This window comes from Microcaecilia unicolor, chromosome 8 (assembly GCF_901765095.1).
Source record: "Microcaecilia unicolor chromosome 8, aMicUni1.1, whole genome shotgun sequence".
Classification (NCBI taxonomy): Eukaryota; Metazoa; Chordata; class Amphibia; order Gymnophiona; family Siphonopidae; genus Microcaecilia; species Microcaecilia unicolor.
In genome coordinates this window covers 24,999,053-25,020,776 of record NC_044038.1, presented here as the reverse complement: position 1 = coordinate 25,020,776, position 21,724 = coordinate 24,999,053, and the positions used below count along the sequence as shown (strand labels likewise).

At 42.6% G+C, this 21,724-nt stretch overlaps 1 protein-coding gene across 1 annotated transcript in view; it reads left to right on the top strand.

Moving 5' to 3' along the window:
• The window catches only part of TRRAP (transformation/transcription domain associated protein), a 342,568-nt gene that overhangs the window by 253,108 nt on the left and 67,736 nt on the right, over nucleotides 1–21,724 (top strand). Inside the window, exons 57-60 of the mRNA XM_030212524.1 lie at nucleotides 4,744–4,939; nucleotides 9,901–10,166; nucleotides 13,707–13,807; nucleotides 20,731–20,932. Of these exons, the coding sequence (XP_030068384.1) occupies nucleotides 4,744–4,939; nucleotides 9,901–10,166; nucleotides 13,707–13,807; nucleotides 20,731–20,932 (765 nt within the window). The remainder of the gene's footprint in view (nucleotides 1–4,743; nucleotides 4,940–9,900; nucleotides 10,167–13,706; nucleotides 13,808–20,730; nucleotides 20,933–21,724) is intronic.

Below are 21,724 nucleotides of genomic sequence, written 5' to 3'. Positions count from 1 at the left end.
TCACTCAAGATAGCTCACCAAAGACCACATGTGACTTGGCCTTGAAATAATTTGACAGCACATCAACACCACCTACCTCACCCCCCCCCCCCCCCTTTTTATGAAGCTGTGTGGCAATGCCAACACAACCCATTCAAAGTGACTAGCACGGATTTATAATGGGGGGGAGGGGGGTTAGCCACAGTCAACTTCTTTAACCACTTGAAGGGCATTCTTAAGCTATTATGGTCTTATCCTATGTAACATTGATTTTTAGCGATAGGATTTTTTAAATTGCAGATGAGCTCTAATTGGCAACCATCCTAAGCTCCAAAGAATTGCTTCATTATGTGTTCTAGAACTGCATCCTGCATTAATCTCAATGCCATATTCTGTCTCAAGTGTAGTTTATATAACTGTCTTTTGAGTAATATAGATTAGCCGTTACTATTGCCTGAACCACTTTATTCATAGTCTTAAGAGCCCAGAAAGGAGTCTTACATTAAGTCCAGTCATTTCATCAATGGTCTTCACCTGGTGCCAGTTTAGCTGGAAACCTTGAAATTCTGGAATCTAAAACTATCTACTTGGAGTTGCTGTTGGGTGATGGCTCATACTCCTTCATCACCATCCCCAACCAAGCTGGAAATCTACACTACCATTAAATTACTGGGATAGCCTTTAGTTTTTAAGAATTTCCAGTGGACTATATATTGTGAAAAGTTTAAATTCTTTGCGGTACGTGGGGTCCTTTGTTATCATTTTAAACCAATTTTTACCCATAAAATCTTGGGTTTTTACGAAAGAAAAAAAAAAGCAGTACAAGCACATTTTTATCTTAATTTTAGAACTGCACAGTGACTGATGTGAAATTTCTAGACCCAACTGCCCCCCTCCCCCAATTGACCAGTGCCACCGATGTGGCATTTCAAGGCTGCCTGTTGCCAATGTGAAATCCATGGTAAGTTGAAAACTCACCGACAGTGCAGCATTTCACAGCCCAGCTTCCTGCTGTTGGAAGTCAGTGTAGATTAAAGCACGTCTGAACAAGCTTGCAGGCCCTCGTGAAGATGCAGAAGTGTTGCAAAGCATAGGAGTCGCAACAAAGAACATGCAGGCATCCTGCCAAAGAAACATATTGGACCTGTACCAGAGCTTGGAGTCACCACCAGTAAGGTGGGGATGAATATTGTTCTGGGGAGGGGCAAGAGTGGGGAAAGAGAGGAATGCTGTAGAGTGGGTGAGTGAGGGGAAGAGGATTTGGGGAGAGAAAGGGAGATAGTTGGCAAGGAGGGTGGTGGGGAGAGGCTGGTTTGGAGAGAGATGGGAAGGTGATGCCACAGCCAGAGAAGAGAGCACTGTGCCAGAGGCACCACCACTTAGAGCAAGGCGGTCTCCAGTAAAGGATTTAGAGAGCTGCAGCCTACTGGGTGGAGGAAGGAAGAGAGAAGAGAAGATTGGGGTAGGGAGAAACAGGAAGGAAGAGGGGAGACATTGAAATAGAGAGGAGAATAGGGGAAATCCTGAGGAGAAATGGTAGGAAAAAGAAATGGATCCATTAGAAGGATCCATTCCTTATTACAGGACACAAGAAGTATGATCGTGTTACACTGCTTTTGAAGGAACGGATCCACAGAATCTTAGTGGAGATAGGGTGGAAAACACCTGTAATTGGGAAGCAAAACCAGTGCTGGGCAGACTTCTGCGGTCTGTGTCCTGATCAGGAGTGTAAATTTTAAGGGGTTTTGACGTTAGCTTCCAAACTTTTAGTACAAGAACAGTTCTGGGCAGACTTTTACGGTCTGTGCCCTGAAAATGGCAAGGACAAATCAAACTCAGGTATACATATAAAGTATCGCATATCTCTCTATATAAAAGGCAAAACCAACGTTCTATGAAGCCTCCAGCTGGAAGTGTGAAGGGGGCGAGATATCCGGTTTCCCTATGAGTGTCTGCCCCGCCCTCTCTGTAACACAGTCAGTGAAGGAAAACAGCAGAGCACGAAATCAAATCGCTGGCTCTGTAACAGTGAAGGACTCAGAGGGGGGAGGGGAGAGAGGCCAGAGGGCACGGACACACACACTCCCACATGCACACAAAAGAAAACATTGCTAGCCCCCGTTTCATTTGCATCAGAAACGGGGCTTTTTTTACTAGTCATATATAATGAGTTTATCTTGTTGGCCAGACTGGATGGACCACACAGGACTTTATCTGCCATCATTTACTAGGTTACTATTTAGTTAGACGGTGAGACATGGGTAAAGAGCCATTAAACTCTGTCAGCTATTTTGAAATATTTGGGATCCTGTGCTATATTCAAACCTTCCCCTGCAAGCCCTTGCGTCTCTTTAGAAAGAGGGCTTAATTTACTGTTTTGTTGTCCAGGCTCCTGTCTTACAAAATAAACTTTGATATTAATCTGGGGAAATTTCTTTTTTTTTCTGTGATTTTCTTCCTTTTTTTTTGTTCTTGTTATTAAAAAAAAACTGATTTCCAGAAAAATAAAAACTGAAATTGAAGGTTCTTACAGACACAACAGTTAGTAAAGGTAGGGATATTTTTTTTCCTGCATCCACAGTGTCAGATTAATGGAATAAGCAATGAATGACAAAGATACAAATTCAGCCATGAGTTTGCAGCTGCAGTAATTACTTTTTTTATATATCAGATAGCTTGTGATTAAATACCTGCAAGAAAATTAAATTTACATGATGAATGGGAACAGGATGAAGGTTAAAGTATTGTGTGAGCTGATACGGTGATAATTGTTCTAAAAAAAAAAAAATTATTACTTTCCCTTATTTTAATTCAGAAAATTTGACTTTGCAAATGTGAACCAATCCTTGTGCGTTTATATTATTTTGGTTAATGAGCAGTGAAAGCAGTTCTTTTGAGTAGTGGCTGAAAGAATGAGTGTGTTGGTAGTGGACCTCAGAGGAATGTTTTTGGGGTAGATATTCAGACCGCTAATGCCAGATAGTCAATGCTGAGCCATTTCCGGTGACCTGCATTGGATATCCGGTTTATTTTTGGCCGGTTTGAATTTAACTGGCCAAGCCAGTTAAACTGCGTGCAGTTCTGGAGACCGCACCTACGGAAAGATATGAACAGGATGGAGTCGGTCCAGAGGGCGGCTACGAAATTAGTAAGCGGTCCTGAATGCAAAAATTATAGGGGCAGGCTTATGAACCTCAACATGTATACGCTGGAAGAGAGGAGGGAGAGAGGAGACATGATAGAAACGTTTAAATATCTCAAGGGCATTTATGTACAGGAAGAGAGCCTTTTCCAAATGAAGGAGAGCTCTGGAATGAGGGGACTTATGACAAAGTTAAGAGGGAATAGGCTTAGGAGTAACCTAAGGAAGTATTTTTTCACAGAAAGGGTGGTGGAGGCATGGAATGGCCTCCCGGTGGAGGTGGTGGAGTCGAGGACTGTTCCAGAATTTAAAAAGGCACGGGATAAGCATGTGGGATCGCTTGGGAACGGGAAGAATTAGGGGTTAAAGAGGATGGGCAGACTGGATGGGTCATATGGCCTTTATCTGCCATCATGTTTCTCTGTTTCTAAGCCGATATTCGGCACTGGCTGTTTAAGTTCAAACTGGCTTAAGATATACTACTTATGCACGTGGCCAAAGATGGCCACCGAACCCACTCTAAAAATCGGTGAATAACCGGTTATATCACGCGATATGACCAGCTAGCCACTAACTGTCAATATTCAGCAGGAGATAGCCAGTTATCCCCCACTGAATGTCGACAGATAGCCAGCTTGAGGGCATTTAACCGGCCAGGAGCCCATTCTGGACTGTTAAATGCTTTTGAATATCGGCCAGTCTGTGCCTCTGGACAGAGAGGTGGATTTGAATAACCACTAAGTACCTTTCTGGCATCCTGATGGGACATACTAACAAGAAATATTGTGGGGTCGACCATGGCGACCGTATTGACACAAATTTCAGGAATGTTTTTGTACTACAAGAAAATGCAGATTGGTGGCTATCAAATAACGAGCAATTATCCAATGTACAACGTGATCTGCTTTGTAGTCAAAGCTCATGTTTCACAGGTGGGCAATTCACAGATCTGCAACGGAGTATTTTCTGAGGATTTATCAAGTTCCACATTCCTTAACCAAACATGAGACAACTGAGCACCTCTGTTTCAAAACAGTCTTTCAGCCTAGCCTACTGGAAGTTGGACTATTGGAGTTTAGCAGGTGTTCTGTCTTATCCATTTCAAATTAAAAATAGTTAAACAGAGTATTTTTTGCTGCTCATTTCTTTTTGTTGATATGTGAAAGCTGAAAATTAAAATGGGGTTACTGCATGTGCTGTATGTTACACACGAGTTAGATATGTTTGCCCTGTGTCAGTTCAAAACAGCATGGCTGAGTTTTGGGGTTTGTTTTTTTTTTCCTTCCCTGTGTCCCTTTCAAAGAAGACTTGTGCGATGCACATCAGATGCCTTTTCGTGAAAGGAGAACTTATGGTAGTCTTTCCAGTTATGGCTGACCCTAAGGATTTGAGAGAATTTCAAGCATTTCAAAAGTAACCGCTCAGCTGCAGAACTTTTAATTGATAAGAGGCAATTGGGCAATTGTCCCTATATTACTTTTTTCTCGAGGTGTTGCGGAGTGCAAAGGGTGATAATTTTTAAGAAATCATAATTATACCAATGTGGCAAGTCATGGTGGTAGGTAATATCGTCTGACCTATACATAACAATGGTTTGGTGCTTGTTTCTTGACCTTCTTTAGGCTGCGCAGCAAATTATTGAGCTTCAGGAGGCGGCCCAAATCAACGCGGGCTTGCAGCCCACTAACCTAGGCCGGAACAACAGCTTGCATGACATGAAGACAGTGGTGAAAACTTGGCGGAACAGGCTTCCCATTGTTTCCGATGACTTATCTCACTGGAGCAGCATCTTCATGTGGCGACAGCATCATTACCAAGGTACCACACCAAGCCCGTGCTGAACTTTCCATATTCAAAAAATGTGTGAGAAACACGTGGATTACATTTGCAACTAGCCGAGGTCAGCTATTTACAGTCACAAAATTGTACAGCCGCCCGTAGGAAATGTGAGTGCCTCAAAATTTCAAATGAAATTTTCTGGAAATTTCTCTCATTTGCATAAACTGTGCATATGTTTCTGAATAAACTATGCATAACAGTTTTCTCTTCAGAATAATTTACTGTACTGACTTTTTTCCAGATAGATTTGTGATCTGATTTGGGATAAGTGCTTGGTATATTTATTTGTCACTATATTTCAGGGGATTTCAAGTAGCCACATAGTTGAGCTGACTGAAACTTAGGGGCCATTTTATTAAGCTGTGGGGGAAAAGTGGCCTGCGCTAGTTTTGATGGGTGAAATTGGCGCTCTGGGCCATTTTTTTAACCGTGGTGTGAAAAGGTCTTTTTTAAAAAATGGGGCAGTAAATGGGCTGTGTGCTAATGTTAAAATTAGCGTGCATTTATTTACTGCTTGAGCCCTTAACCGCCACCTATTTAGAAGGCGATAAGGGCTCACTTGCGATTCGTGGGGTAATCGGCCAGCGTGCTGCAATGTAGCCGTGCTGCCGATTATCGCCGGGAATGCCCCCGCTGTAGAAAATAGAAAATTACTTTCTACAGCAGTGGAACCATCACCGGGCCCCCGGGGGCAGGTTTTGGGTATGGTTTGCACTTCTGTATATATATTTTGTACAATATTTGTAAAATTAAAATGGAAAGTTGTGTGTGTGTCTCAATGTGTACTTTTATGCTGAAATTTCCCAATGGGATGATTATATAAAAGTAGATATGCGCATAAATTCCTTTTATTAGATGAACATAACTTATGTGCATAATCGCTGCTCAAGTTAGCCATCCTTCTGTAAAATTGCCCTCTTCATGTGGTTTAAAATGTCACACAGACACAAATTCAGGAGAGAGCTGCTACTGCAAATTTCCTTAATACGGCATTGGCATCCATTCATTATTACTAATTAGAGGGTGACTGAAACTGGGGCTTTCAGTTTCAGCTGAAACCAAAACAATCGCTCTTCTCTCCCCCTCCTCGCAGAAAGTCTGTCTCCCCCATCAGAAAACCCCTTCCCTCCCCCCCCCCCCCCCCCCCAGACATACCTTCAAAGCCCTGCCAGTCTAATGCAGGGCTTCTTAAATCCAATCCTTGGGGACACACCAAATCCCATCGGGATTTCATGATATCCACAATGAATATGCATGAGATAGATTTGCATACCAAGGAGGAAGTGTTATGCCAATCTCATGCACATTCATTGTGAACATCCAGGAAATTCGATGGTGCTTGATGTTGCCCGGAGGACTGAGTTGAGACAGCCTGGTCTAGTTGCCTCTCTAGGGCAGGATCAATCCCGAGTTGCTCCTGACCTCGTCGGCTCTGCAGTGAATTCGCTGCAGTCATTGTGACTCGGGGATTGCTCCTGCCCCCAGGAGGCCACTAGACCATCAGGGCTTCAAAGGTAGCCCCAGGGAGGGCAGCATAGAGTATTTGCAGGGGCGGAGAGTTTTGGTTTCGGGCGAAAACAGTCGTGCATTTTTAGCCTAAACCGAAGCATGGCTGAATCCGGATTTCAGGCTGGTTTTGGTGCCAAAACTAAAATTTGGTCGGCCTCTTATTACTAATGAATTTTTATGAAATAAAGAGTTTTTAGAAAATGTAGTTTCCGTACCATATTTCTGGTCATGGTTGCTTAGTCTAAGCTAGGTCTACCTGCCTAGTGCTGTTATTTAAGCCGTATCTTATCTTCCTTCTGTGTTCTTAACGTCCTGATTCTGATGTCTTTGCTCCCCTTTTAGACATTATTGATTAGATATTCTAATGGACATGATGTGGGAAATTGACAAAACAAAATAGAATACCGTTAATGCAGGCATTCTCAATCCAGTGGTTGGGACACGCCCAACCAGTCAGAGGTTTTCAGGATATTCACAATATCTCTCATGCACATTCACGGTGGTTATCCTGCTAACCTGACTGGCAGGTGGGGGGGGGGGTTGAGAATAACTACATTAACATAAACGCTGAATACTAATTGATATTGGCGATCGCTATTACGGTACTATATAAGCCACATTGAGCCTGCAAATAGGTGGGGAAATGTGGGATACAAATGTAACAAATAAATATTCAAGCTGAGCATTTGGTTTGAAATTTTGTTTTATTTGTATCCTTTGTTGGGACATGTGACAGGTATATAAGGTAAAGCTGTTTTTCACTTGACCCAAAACCCTGTTGTGTTAAAGCATGTAAAAATGGGTGTACCTTCAGAGGTACAAAACAAACAGGGAGGGCAATACAGCATACAAAGCATACAAACAAAAAAAGCAACACAGGGCCTTCAAGATTAGGACAACAGGAGTACTTTATTGACAGGTGACCCGACACGAGCCGTGTTTCGGCGTCAAATGACGCCTGCCTCAGGGGTCAAAATTTGATTCTGCAGTGTATAAATCGTGCAGGTCAAATGCCTCAACACATCAAAGTGCTATCATTCGGAAATGTTCGCCACAACGCGAAAAATCGCTCCTGTAAAAGCCGTCTCTTATGCGTAAATAGCTGGCTGTTGTCCTAATCTTGAAGGCCCAGTGTTGCTTTTTTTTTTTTTTTTGTTTGTAACTTCAGAGGTCAAATGATGTATTTTGATTTTGAAGGTTAGTTTCTTAGCCTGACCTTTTGCCTTTCACTTAGCCCCAGAGATCAAATCTGCCCCGCTAAGCAAGACCGCTGTATCTTCAGTAAATCACGTTACAAGAAAAGTGAACTTTTCTAAACATTCCTTTGCAATCTGGCAACATATTTCGTTTCCACTGTTTGTGTGTGTGTGTTTAAGTTAAGGGTAATGGATTTATTTTATAAAAAAAAAAATACCTTTGGATACAAAGATATTGTCAGGTTGGCAAATGAATGTTTAGAAAAGTTCACTTTCCTTGAAATGTGATTTACTGCAGCTAGTGTTCTTGCTTAGCGGGGCAGAAATACGTTTGCTTATGACAGAAGGAAGCCCCAGAGATGCACAAAATCTCAAGTTTAGCTGCATGGGTGTCAGGTGTTAAGTGTCGGTCTTAATGAGTTTGAGCTAAGTCTAGTGTAATAATGCTGTATATGTGGATCGATGCTTTGGTTGACTTTGCTAGAATGGCATTTTTAAAATGCTACAGAGTTGAACATGTCCAGTAGCACTGTGGAAATAACTAGTAGTTATGGGGAAAGATAAATCCTTCCCCCCCACCCCCCCAGACTTTATGCTATTGTTATAAAATAGTGAGTGGAATGGCATTGATAGACGTGAATCGCTTGTTTACTCTTTCCAAAAATACCAGGGGGCACACAATGAATCTACTAGGTAGTAAATTTAAAAACAAAATTGGAGAAAATATTTCTTCATTCAGCATGTAATTAAATTCTAGAATTTGTTGCCAGAGAATATGATAAAAGCAGTTAGCTTAGGGTTTTTAAAAGATTTGGATGGTTTCCTTTCTTTTTTTTTTTTAATACTTTAATTTATAATTTTCGATACAAAATTTCAAGATAACCTTGAATATGAAAATAATACTGCAAACACAATCAAATCTCAAAAAAGAGAAGGTAAATAAATATGCAAGAAAACTGTTTACAAATTTACATTATAAAGGTTATCAATAGAAATCAAACAAAATAAAACATGGAAAAGAAAATAAGATGATACCTTTTTTTATTGGACATAATACATTTCTTGATTAGCTTTCGAAGGTTGCCCTTCTTCGTCAGATCGGAAATAAGCAAATGTGCTAGCTGACAGTGTATATAAGTGAAAACATTCAAGCATTACTATGACAGTAAAATAGATACCATTGGAGATTCTACATGGAATGTTGCTACTATTGGAGATTCTGTTGCTACTGTTTGAGATTCTACTTGGAATGTTGCTACTGTTTGAGATTCTACATGGAATGTTGCTACTGTTGGAGATTCTACATGGATTGTTGCTATTCCACTAGCAACATTCCATGTAGAAGGCTGCGCAGGCTTCTGTTTCTGTGAGTCTGACGTGCAGGACGTCAGACTCACAGAAGCAGAAGCCTGCGCGGCCACGTTGGTGATCTACAAGGGCCGACTTCTACATGGAATGTTGCTAGTGGAATAGCAACATTCCATGTAGAATCTATAGAAATCAAACAAAATAAAACATGGAAAAGAAAATAAGATGATACCTTTTTTTATTGGACATAATACATTTCTTGATTAGCTTTCGAAGGTTGCCCTTCTTCGTCAGGCAACCTTCGAAAGCTAATCAAGAAATGTATTAAGTTATGTCCAATAAAAAAGGTATCATCTTATTTCTTTTCCATGTTTTATTTGGTTTGATTTCTATTGATAACCTTAAGAGTGGACTAACACGGCTACCATACCTCTCTACATTATAAAGGAAATGAGAAGGGGGAGAAGAAGAAAAAGAGCTGTTAGTCGAGATCACAAAGGTCCCTAAAAAAAGCAACAGAATTAAATAGGAAAACTTATTAGTTAGGAGTATCACATGATACAGGAGGTGGAACATCCATTAGCTGTAGTTACGAAAGAGTAATAGCAACCACCAATTTAGGTGGAGACTTCTTGCCATTAATAAAACTTTTCAATTGTTTAGGGTAGTTTCCTAAAAGAAAAGTCCATAAGCCGTTATGAAGATGGACTTGGGAAAATCCACTGCTTATTCCTGGGATAAGCAACATAATATCTGTTTTACTCTTTTGGGATCTTGCCAGGTACTTGTGACGGGATATTGGTCTTGATGGACCTTTAGTCTGTCCCATTACAGCAATGCTTGTGTTCTTATATTAATTGCAAAGAAAGATAAACATTATTTGACTTTTGTTTCTTTGGGGTTTTTTTTTAAATCTTTTATGTCAAGCCATTGTGAACTCCTATGAAAATAGCTCCCAACACGATCCAAGTTCTAATAACGCCATGCTGGGTGTGCACGCCTCTGCTTCAGCCATTATCCAGTACGGGAAGATTGGCCGAAAGCAAGGACTGGTGAACGTAGCTCTGGACATCCTGAGCCGGATTCATACAATTCCTACGGTGCCTATCGTAGACTGTTTCCAGAAGATTCGGCAGCAAGTCAAATGCTACCTTCAGCTGGCTGGCATCATGGGCAAAAATGAGTGCATGCAGGTAGGGGAAACAACACGTGTTCCTTTCCAGAAGAAATGTTCCGTTAAATGCAGGTGCATCTCTGTAATGCTTCAGATAGTGTTTGACTGCAAATATATTGTAGTCTTCGAGAAACAGGCAAATCTGACTTTCAGGCTTAGTCACAAATATATCTGATGAAAATTCAGTATGGTAAGCTGAAAATCAGAGTGTCACATAAGAAGCAACAGCCATAGAGGGCAGTATATATCACACCTTGCCACCAAAGATTGCTTCATGTCATAAATGTTATATTTGTTTGCCACTAGTTGGTTCTTTTGGCTGCTTCTTGTGTGACATTTGCACCTGTGCTACAACTTTTTGTGCCTCTTGTTTTTCCAACGCTGAAAATCAAGCCTGTTTGTTGCTTTCGAGGCCAGGCATTGGCTACCCATAGCCTGTATGTGTACACTCCCAAAGCACCCTGAGCAAGCCTACAGCTGGGCAGTTTTTAGTAGCTACTTTAAGAGCCATTATAGGTGCCTTACTGAAATGCTTTGACTGCATAATGTTTTTGGCAAGAACTCAGGAGAATTAGTGGCTAGTTTTAAGCTAAAAATGTGTTTGGGCTCTTCAGCTGTAGAGCAGATATTGGTTGAACCCCACACGAAATTTGTCCTATAACCTGATATTTAGCAACAGATCCTCTTGACTACTTTTTTGTGTCTAATGTAAGCAATTCTCAGTTGTGCTGACTGAATAGATAATTTGCAGTGAGCTATCAGTATTTTTCTGAGGACAAGCAGGATACTGTATTCTTACAGATGGGCTGAGTGTCTTGTCCAGTGCTGGCTGAGATTGGGTCTGCTGCTTTGATCCTTGTGAAGGGAAAGATGGCGTCTCTACTATGATAACCTCCCACTGGCCTAAGGAAAGATGTTATCTCTACTGTGATGACCCCCGCTGGCCAAAGGAAAGATGTTATCTCTACTGTGATGACCCCCGCTGGCCAAAGGAAAGATGTTATCTCTACTGTGATGAACCCCCCTGGCCAAAGGAAAGATGGCGTCTCTACTATGGTGACTTTCGCCGGCTAAAGGAAAGATGGCATCTCTACTGTGGTGAACCCCCCCCCCCCCCCCCCACCGCTTGCCAAGGGAAAGATGATGTCTCTACTATAATAACTTTCGCTGGCTAAAGGAAAGATGGCATCTCTACTGTGATGATCCCCGCTGGCCAAATGAAAGATGGCATCTAATGTGATGGCCCCCACTGCCCAGAGGAAAGATGGTGTCGCTACTGTGATGACCCTCGCTAGCCAAAGGAAAGATGGCGTCTCTACTATGATGACTTTCGCTGGCCAAAGGAAAGATGGCATTTCTGCTATGATGACTTTCGCTGGCCAAAGGAAAGATGGCATCTCTGCTATGATGACTTTCGCTGGCCAAAGGAAGGATGATGTCTCTACTGTGATGACCCCCCGCTAGCCAAAGGAAGGATGACGTCTCTACTGTGATGACCCCCGCTGACCAAAGGAAAGATGGCATCTACTGTGATGATCCCCACTGGCCAAAGGAAAGATGGCATCTCTACTATGATGACTCCCGCTGGTTAAAGGAAAGTTGGCATCTCTACTGTGGTCTTGCGCTGGCCAAAAGAAAGATGGTGTCTCTACTGTGATGACCCCTGCTGGCTAAAGGAAAGATGGTGTCTACTGTGATGGCTCCCACTGGCCAAAGGAAAGATGCTGTCTCTACTATGATGGCTCCAAATATATTGAAAGGAAAGATGGCATCTCTACTGTGGTGACCCCCCCTCCCCCGTTTACCAAAGGAAAGATGATGTTTCTACTATGATGACTTTTGCTGGCCAAAGGAAAGATGGTATCTCTACTGTGATGACCCCCGCTGGCCAAAGGAAAGATGGCATCTACTGTGATGATCCCCACTGGCCAAAGGAAAGATGGCATCTCTACTATGATGACTCCCGCTGGTTAAAGGAAAGATGGCATCTCTACTGTGGTCTTGCGCTGGCCAAAAGAAAGATGGTGTCTCTACTGTGATGACCCCCTGCTGGCTAAAGGAAAGATGGTGTCTCTACTATGATGGCTCCCACTGGCCAAAGGAAAGATGGTGTCTCTACTGTGATGGCTCCCACTGGTCAAAGGAAAGATGGTGTCTCTACTGTGATGGCTCCAAATATATTGAAAGGAAAGATGGCATCTCTACTGTGGTGACCCCCCCTCCCCCGCTTACCAAAGGAAAGATGATGTTTCTACTATGATGACTTTTGCTGGCCAAAGGAAAGATGGTATCTCTACTGTGATGACCCCCGCTGGCCAAAGGAAAGATGGTGTCTCTACTGTGATGACCCCCTCTAGCCAAAGGAAAGATGGCGTCTCTACTGTGATGACCCCTGTTGGCCAAAAGAAAGATGGCATCTCTACTATGATGACCCCCACCAATCAGCATTCTTAACAGCACTTAAGTTCAAAGCGATTAACAAAATTAAAACATTATAGAAAAATTAAGCATAACATTTTTTAAATAAGATCGTTTTTAGTTCTTTTGTAAAAGAACTATCAGAAGACAGAGCCAAAATTGTACAGCCTGAAAACTAAAAGAATTCTCTACAATTTTCTTTACTGCTCTACAATTCAGTCCATTTTGCTGGTAGTAAAACTAAATTTTGAAAATGACTGTCACTCATGCGAGTATGATTGGGGAGTTACTAATCCCAGCACAGCTAAGGTGGTGTTCAACAACTGCACTGGCAGGAAGTGGAGTGTTCAGTGTTTAAGACCAGGCTGAAAAAATACTGATGCCTTCTAACTGGGTCTGCAGATTTTGATCAAGGGAATCTCTATCTGAAACACTTGTCTTCCATATAGCATAGACTGCTTTATCATCAACATTATATTCCTATTGGCATCTTAGCGTGTATCGCGTGCTAAAAACTCTAAGCACACCTTTGTAAAAGACCCCCCTTAATGTTCTTGTATGAGTTCTCAAAGATATTCAACGTGTGGGAGCTTTTCAGTTTTAAGGCCAGATGAGCAGACTTCCTCTCGAAAAACTATTGTCAATCCAGTGGACAGTCAACTCGGTGTAAAATCTATGGGATGACCAGCAGTCTGTTTTGGTAGAGACATATGTCTGTTTGCCAAGAATTGCCACCATCTTCAGCTTCATCTCCGCTTCAAAGTGACCCAACTCATCACTGTTCTGTTTGGTTGGAGACCAGTAACCAGTTTAACAACCACAGACAACTCCACTGTTCTCATAGGCTATATGCACTGAACAGCAAAATTTCAGATGAGATGATCCATTGTTTGTGTGATGAAGTTTGCAATAGCAAAATCATGTTCCAGGTTTTGCTGTTTCATTTGGTTTACCAAGGAATTTTTTGATGACGTTTTATTGATGTAACAATACATTTTTGACTAGATTTTGAGGCAGCGAAGGGAAATAGCGGTTGAAAGCTTTCCAAAAACATATTTAGCCCACAAAAATATAGAGTTTGAGAAACTTTCCTGGGTAAATATTTTTAAAAACTATTTTTTCTTTCTATGCTTCCTAACAGGGCCTGGAGGTGATCGAATCCACAAACCTGAAGTATTTCACTAAGGAAATGACAGCTGAATTCTATGCACTGAAGGGAATGTTCTTAGCTCAGATTAACAAGTAAGTATGCACGATGGATAAGAGGGCCAAGAATGATCAGCGAATCAGCTCGTCATAGGTTGCATTAAAGCAGGCCAAATCCAGCCCATGGGGAAGATAAAGGTCATCTGTAGACACACCATCCTGCTTTTTGCTTCCTCTTTCATTACCAAGGTGACAGAAGGAGCATGAAGAGAGTCATCTGAGGTGCCAGTCTGATAAATAACACGGGCAAGAATAGGGAAAGAGAAGATGTATGACAAATCCCATTGTTAGAAGTGGAAGGTAGTGATAAAGTGAGTCATTTATCAGCCCTGCTCCATGCTGTAATCTCAGCCTAAGGCTAGGCATGTTACCCAGCAAAATAAAGTGGTTCTGTAATACTGAGGCTAATAAGTTCCTTGACAAGCAAGGTTGTTAGGGTTTTGCATCATGTTTTAGCTTTGCAGTGGTTGCTTTATTCATGCATCCTTGCATAGCGTTGTAAGCTTGCAATTCTAGACTTACATATTTCATTTTTTTTCAGTGACCCAAGCAAGTGGAGGAGTGGCCTAGTGGTTAGGGTGGTGGACTTTGGTCCTGGGGAACTGAGGAACTGAGTTCGATTCCCGCCACAGGCAGCTCCTTGTGACTCTGGGCAAGTCACTTAACCCTCCATTGCCTGCCGCATTGAGCCTGCCATGAGTGGGAAAGCGCGGGGTACAAATGTAACAAAACAAAAAAAAAATTCCCCCCTTCCCTAGGTTATAAGTATTGACACACTGGGACAGACCAAAGGTCCATCAAGCCCAGTATCCTGTTTCCAATGGTGGCCAATCCAGGTCACAAATCCCTGGCAAGATCCCTGAAAAGCTCTACACATTTTATGATGCTTATCCCAGAAATAAGCAGTGGATTTTCCCAAGTCAATTTAATAATGGTCTATGGACTTTTCCTTTAGGAAGCCGTCCAGATCCTTTTTAAACCCCGCTAAGCTAACCGCCTTTACCGCATTCTCTGGCAGCGAATTCCAGAGTTTAATTACACGTTGAGTGAAGAAATCTTTTCTACGATTCGTATTCAATTTACTACTTTGTAGCTTCATTGCATGCCCCCTAGTCCCTGCTCCTTTTGGACTTTGTCAGCACCAGTCTTTTGGGGGCTATGTCCTGAACCTTAATTTATAGCTACCCTGGGGTGTTTTCTTTATTTGCACAGTTCCCTCCCAACCCATGCCCACCATTGCAACGATAGCCCATGGCCAGGAGCCATAAACTGTGGCTGTCTCCAGGACTGAGCTAAAAGTCGACCTGAGTCTTTTCACTAGGTGTTACTGTTGAGACTCTTGCCTCCCCCAGGGCTTTTGATCTAGGAACAGAACCCAAGTCTTCTCAACCAAGCCATCAGGTGGCAAGTTCTTTAGATTTAAATACATGAGGGAGCTTTTGAGAGGGTTGTCTTTTTATCACAGTCAGTCCACTTGAAAGTATAGAAATAAATAAAATAAAGTGATAGTTTTTTATTAGACTGGTTTAATGCATCTTTTGTCTAGCTTTTGGAAGATAAACCTTCCTTTTTGCTTTTATTTGTTCAGCTTTATGTCTGTCTTTTCATGTAACACTGTTTAGCTATAAAATAATTAGGATACTGAAAATAAGCATGTTTAGCTATAAAATAATTAGGATACTGAAAATAAGCATGCATCACTATATAAAAAAATGTAAGTTTGTAATAGGCAGTAAGAGATTTAACTTATGCTGGCTTGTGTATTGTTTGGGTAGTATATTTGAGTTAAGCTCCTTGTGACTCTGGGCAAGTCACTTAACCCTCCATTGCCCCATGTAAGCCGCATTGAGCCTGCCATGAGTGGGAAAGCGCAGGGTACAAATGTAACAAAAATAAAATAGATACTATTGGAGATTCTAAATGGAATGTTGCTACTATTGGACATTCTACTTGGAATGTTGCTACTATTGGAGATTCTACATGGAATGTTGCTATTCCACTAGCAACATTCCATGTAGAAGGCTGCGCAGGCTTCTTTTTCTGTGAGTCTGACGTCCTGCACGTATGTCAGACTCACAGAAGCAGAAGCCTGCGCGGCCACATTGGTGATCTGCAAGGGCCGACTTCTACATGAAATGTTGCTAGTGGAATAGCAACATTCCATGTAGAATCTCAAATAGTACCAACAGTGGAGGAGTGGCCTAGTGGTTAGGGTGGTGGACTTTGGTCCTGGGGAACTGAGGAACTGAGTTTGATTCCCACTTCAGGCACAGGCAGCTCCTTGTGACTCTGGGCAAGTCACTTAACCCTCCATTGCCCCATGTAAGCCGCATTGAGCCTGCCATGAGTGGGAAAGCGCAGGGTACAAATGTAACAAAAATAAAGTAGATACTATTGGAGATTCTACATGGAATGTTGCTACTATTGGAGATTCTACATGGAATGTTGCTATTCCACTAGCAACGTTCCATGTAGAAGCCTGCGCGGCCACATTGGTGATCTGCAAGGGCCAACTTCTACATGGAATGTTGCTAGTGGAATAGCAACATTCCATGTAGAATCTCAAATAGTAGCAACAGTGGAGGAGTGGCCTAGTGGTTAGGGTGGTGGACTTTGGTCCTGGGGAACTGACGAACTGAGTTTGATTCCCACTTCAGGCACAGGCAGCTCCTTGTGACTCTGGGCAAGTCACTTAACCCTCCATTGCCCCATGTAAGCTGCATTGAGCCTGCCATGAGTGGGAAAGCGCGGGGTACAAATGTAACAAAAATAACAAAATAAAAGTGATGAAAGGACAGTTGCTATTTATTTGCAACAAAAATTTCAATATTAGAGCTCTCTTGTGCTGTTTCTGTTGAATGTTGAGAAGCAAAATAAGATCAAACTTTGGGGAATCCCAACAGAACATCGTATTTCTAAGGTTAGCCGACGACTGTCATCTGGGGAGAGGTTGGTTTGATCTCTTTCTGTAGTGACTTCTACTGTACTTTCTAGTCCAATAAAATAGAAAGAGTAACTACAAATTTAGCTTATGCAATTGAAGGATTTTAATGTCTGGTCTGGCTAAATTCATCCCTGTTGACTCAGAGCCATCTGGATACCCTGTTGATTTTTGTAACAGCTGTTTAAAGAAATGGTTAATCTCTCATAGGTAAATTCCACGTACGCATGAATCATTAAGTTCATACAAGTAGCAGAAACCTCCGCCTCCATCCCGAATATACTAGATGGGACAAAGAAATGTGTTTGCAGATGTTAGGTTACCATAGCCAAGATGAATTACAGTGGGCCCATGTTAGGCTGAACAAAATATTTTTTTTAGATAAGGTATCTAGATTAATTCATGCTAGGGAAAAGGCTTTATTTATTCTAAGCTTTAAAGCAGTGCTTCTCAATTTCAGTCCTTAAAGCACACCATCAGATTTTCAGGATATCCATAGTGGATATGCACGAGATAGATTTGCATGCACTGCTTTCATGGTATTTAAATCTATCTGATGCACAGTTTTGGTGGCTATCCTGAAAACACGATGCAGGAGAGCACAGGAATGGATGCCATTTTTGTCGGGCCCGACAGACATTGAGGAGCAGCCTCTGTCTGATCACACTCTGAGCACAACAGCCATTTTTGCAGCCTCAGGGCCCAACAGAGCATTCAGCTTCATTGGGACCTTTGTTTTCTCCGGAATTTATATTACTCTTAAATCAGGCCTATTTACTGAAGCACGGACAGCCAGAGTTGCTGCAAGGTGCTTCAGTTTCTCACCCTGCTGCCCCTCTGGCTCCTAAGAGATCTTGTTTAGAACTCCAGGAGTGGGCACATGAGGCTATCCCTGCTTCTCCCTCCTTACCTGATGTGGCCTCGATCTATTCAGAGGAGCGAAGGAGCTGTTAGAGGAGGGGGGATGATCCAAAAGTACTGAAAAGGTTTCATAAAGAGGAGCTCAGTACTCTTATTTCTGAGGCATTGGCAGTGCTTTCCATTGAGGAGCCTTCTGCTTTGGCATCAGGAGTTCCTTCTTTGTTGGTCATGAGGTAGCTTCGAGGTCCTTCTAAGGCCTCCCTGATACATCCAGACATTCAGGACCTGATTACAACAGAATGGGTCTCACCAGACACGCCTCTACCCCTTAGATCCGGAGGGGAAAGATACATTGCAGTTTCCCAGGGTGGATTCCCTGGTTGTGGTGGTGATTAAGAAGACCACCTTGTCAGTGGAATGGGGCATTGCCCTAGAAGACTTACAGGATAGGAAACTAGAATGTTCACTAAACAGGCCTTTTAAGTGGCCTTTTGGGGTGTTCAAGCAACAGTGTGTAGCTCATTTGTAGCAAGAGCATGCCTGAATTAGTATCAGTAATTAGCAAAACAAGATGGGTGCCATAGAGGGGCATAATCGAATGGCGCCTGCCATTTTCGGGTCTGGCTCCGCAAAGGGGCAGAGCCCAACTGTATTATCGAAAAAGATGGCTGGCCATCTTTCGTTTCGATAATACGGTTGGGGCCAGCCAAATGTCAGAGATGGCCGGCCTCGGTTTTCGCCGATAATGGAAACCTAGGCCGGCCATCTCAAACCCGGCCAAATCCAAGGCATTTGGTCATGGGAGGAGCCAGCATTTGTAGTGCGCTAGTCCCCCTGACATGCCAGGACACCAACCGGGCACCCTAGGGGGCACTTCTAAAAATTAAAAAAAAAAAAAAAATAGCTCCCAGGTGCATAGGTGCTGAGCCCCCCAACCCCCCCCCCCAAACCCACTCCTCACAACTATACACCACTACCATAACCCTAAGGGGTGAAGGGGGGCACCTACATGTGGGTATAGTGGGTTTCGGGTGGGTTTTGAAGGGCTCCTATTTTCCACCACGTGTAACAGGTAGGGGGGGAGTCCACTGCACCCACTAAAACTGCTCCAAGGACCTGTATACTGCTGCGATGGACCTGAATATGACATTTGAGGCTGGCATAGAGGCTGGCAAAAAAAGTTTTTTAAGTTGTTTTTTTGAAGGTGGGAGGGGGTTAGTGACCACTGGGGGGGTCAGGGGAGGTGATTCCCTCCTGTGGTCATCTGGTCAGTTCAGACACTTTTTTGGGACTTGAACCTGAAAATAAGGGACCAAATAAAGTGGACCAAATTCTTGCCAGGGCCGCCCTTCTTTTTTCCAGTATCAGCCGAGGGCGCCCATCTCTTAAGCACGCCCCTGTCCCGCCTTCGCTACCCTTCCGACACGCCCCCGGGAACTTTGCCTGTCCCAGCGACGGAAAGCAGTTGGAGCCGGCCAAAATCGGCTTTCAATTATACCGATTTGACCAGCCATCTCCCAATTTGTGTCAGAATATGGCCGGCGATCTCTTTTGAAAATAAGCTGGATAGTGCCCAAAAGGAAGCACGGTTGGCCTACTAGGTGAATGCTGTTTATGACATATTACAGCCCGCAGTATGTCTTTGGCTGTCACAGCATGTCGGCAACTCTGGTTGCGGCATTAGACAGCGGATACAGCATCAAAGTTACGTCTAGTTAAACTACCCTTTCGGAGCAAGTGGCTGTTTGGAGAAGATCTCAGTAACTTGGTGAAAGAATTGGGGGAAACTAAGCATCCGCAATTGCCGGAGAATAAGCCAAAAGCCTCTGGTTGTCTATTTTCATGGAGATTTCCATTTCAAGAGAGCACTGGCCTGGTCGTCAGCAATATAGTCAGAAGTCCCGCTTTCATGCATGCCAATCTTCCTTTAGTGCGGACAGGAAGTCCTTCCTTTGTCAGCTAGAGTGCCCATTGGCTCCCAAGCTTCGCAATGATGTGAGGCTGGTCTGCTCTTCTCTTCCCCCTGTGAGAGGGTGTCTTCAGGAGTTTCGGGAGGAGTGAGCCGAAATCATGTCAGACCAGTGTTTGTTTATTAAAAGTACTTAATATACCGCAGTTATCAGAGGGAAGAACATAGCAGTTTACTATCAAATTATAAAAATAACAAAGAAAATAAGGGAACGCTAGAGTAGACTGATTTCAACGGCACGTGTGTATTGAGCTCCAGTATTTATTGGTTTTTACATTTTCTGTGTTGCTGATTTACCTGAACTATATTGACCCTTGAAGAAGGCCTTGTACCAAAACACGGCTCGAGTAGGGTCATTTGGGTCAGTTTATTTTGGCGAATAAACTTTTTGGGTGCTCCTACTCCTTGTCTGCCTTAGTCATTTGGAATTTGCTCCACTTTCACCCCTGTTGTTTTGTGCGTGTTTGTCCTACAACACACTTTCCTTCTGTGTGGGGTGTGTATACAGGTGCTGGTGCTTGGCATGGCCGACTGATACAGAGCACCTTGCATTCTTGTGATACTGAATAAGGAATGGCATGACTTTCCTGTTCCTTTAGTCAGCTGGGACTGATACATCTCATTTTTGAAGAGAGATGCAGGACTATTTGGGGAGGCATGCTGTTATCCTGTAGGTGTTTACCTGAAATGTGAGTAAGGGTTAGCAGTTAAAAGCTGCATCAAAAAGGTGGGCTTTTAGCCTAGATTTGAAGACGGCCAGAGATGGAGCTTGACCTGCCGGCTCAGGAAGTCTATTCCAGGTATATGCTGCAGCAAGATAAAAGGGACGGCATCTGGAGTTAGCGGTGGAGAAGAAGGGTGCAGATAAGAGAGTTTTACCCAGTGAATGGAGTTCCCGGGGAGGAATGAAGGGAGAGATGAGAGTGGAGAGGTACTGAGGAGCTTCAGAACCATAAATAGGTTTGGTTTTCAGAATCCCCCACAATGAATGTGTATCTGGATATATTTGCATACTCTTGGTTGAAGAACCAGTTTAGTTTGCATAATATAGTTGTTCTGTCTTCCTAGAGGGCTGGACTTGAGACCTGCTATCCTAGCAGGAAGATGGACATGAAATTAACCATATAGCATTATTATTAGCAGTTTTCATTAAGTTTGTCCACCTCCCCCATCTCCTCTCTGCTACAGATCTGAGGATGCAAACAAAGCCTTCTCAGCTGCTGTCCAGATGCATGATGTACTTGTGAAGGCCTGGGCAATGTGGGGGGACTACTTGGAAAACATCTTTGTGAAGGAACGCCAGCTTCATCTTGGGGTGTCAGCTATCACATGTTACCTTCATGCCTGCCGTCACCAGAACGAGAGCAAATCAAGAAAGTACTTGGCAAAGGTAAGGCTGGAAACCAAGGGTAGACAGTATAGTGTTGTAGCTCTATGAAATTTGAGAGCATTTTAAATCTTTTACATTGGTATTTTGCCCATACAGTTTACATTTGCCATTGCTATAATAAATGATGGTTCTCAAAGATTACAGTTAGGTATTGTGCACCCTTTTAACACTATGCCAGAAAACAACAGGGCAGATGATCTGCAAACTCCAAGATGGAAATAACAAGAGCAGATCAATAATAGATGCACATAAACCTTTATTTGTAGAAAAGCAAACTTAAGTATTTTGCCCATGTATTAGTTTGCTTTTCTACAAATAAAGGTTTATGTGCATCTATTATTGATCTGCTCTTGTTATTTCCATCTTTTCCTTTTAAAACTATTAAATCTTGACTCAGTACAAAATGGTATGGAATCTCTGTGGAGCAGAAACTCCATAAACATGTGTACTGATGTTTACAAAAATAAATCTAAGCATTTCTCATCCTGGGATACAAGTGGCTGTATAGGGGTAATTGGATAAAACAGGCACCAACATTTATACTTCACTCTAGCTAATCTTAATAAATAGAAAATTAAAAACCCAGCCTTGCACCAGCTGTGTGTAATTGGTGTTGTCGCTCACACTACCTCACATCCACTCAAGGTGGAGAAAAAAAAGCCTCAGCCTAACCGCTCAACCAGCCTGACTTAGACTATAAGGTTTGAGCTCGGCCTTCCCATCATATGGCTTAGGAAAAAAAAAAACTTATCATTTCACACATCAGCATCAACATTTATTCTCCAAATTTCT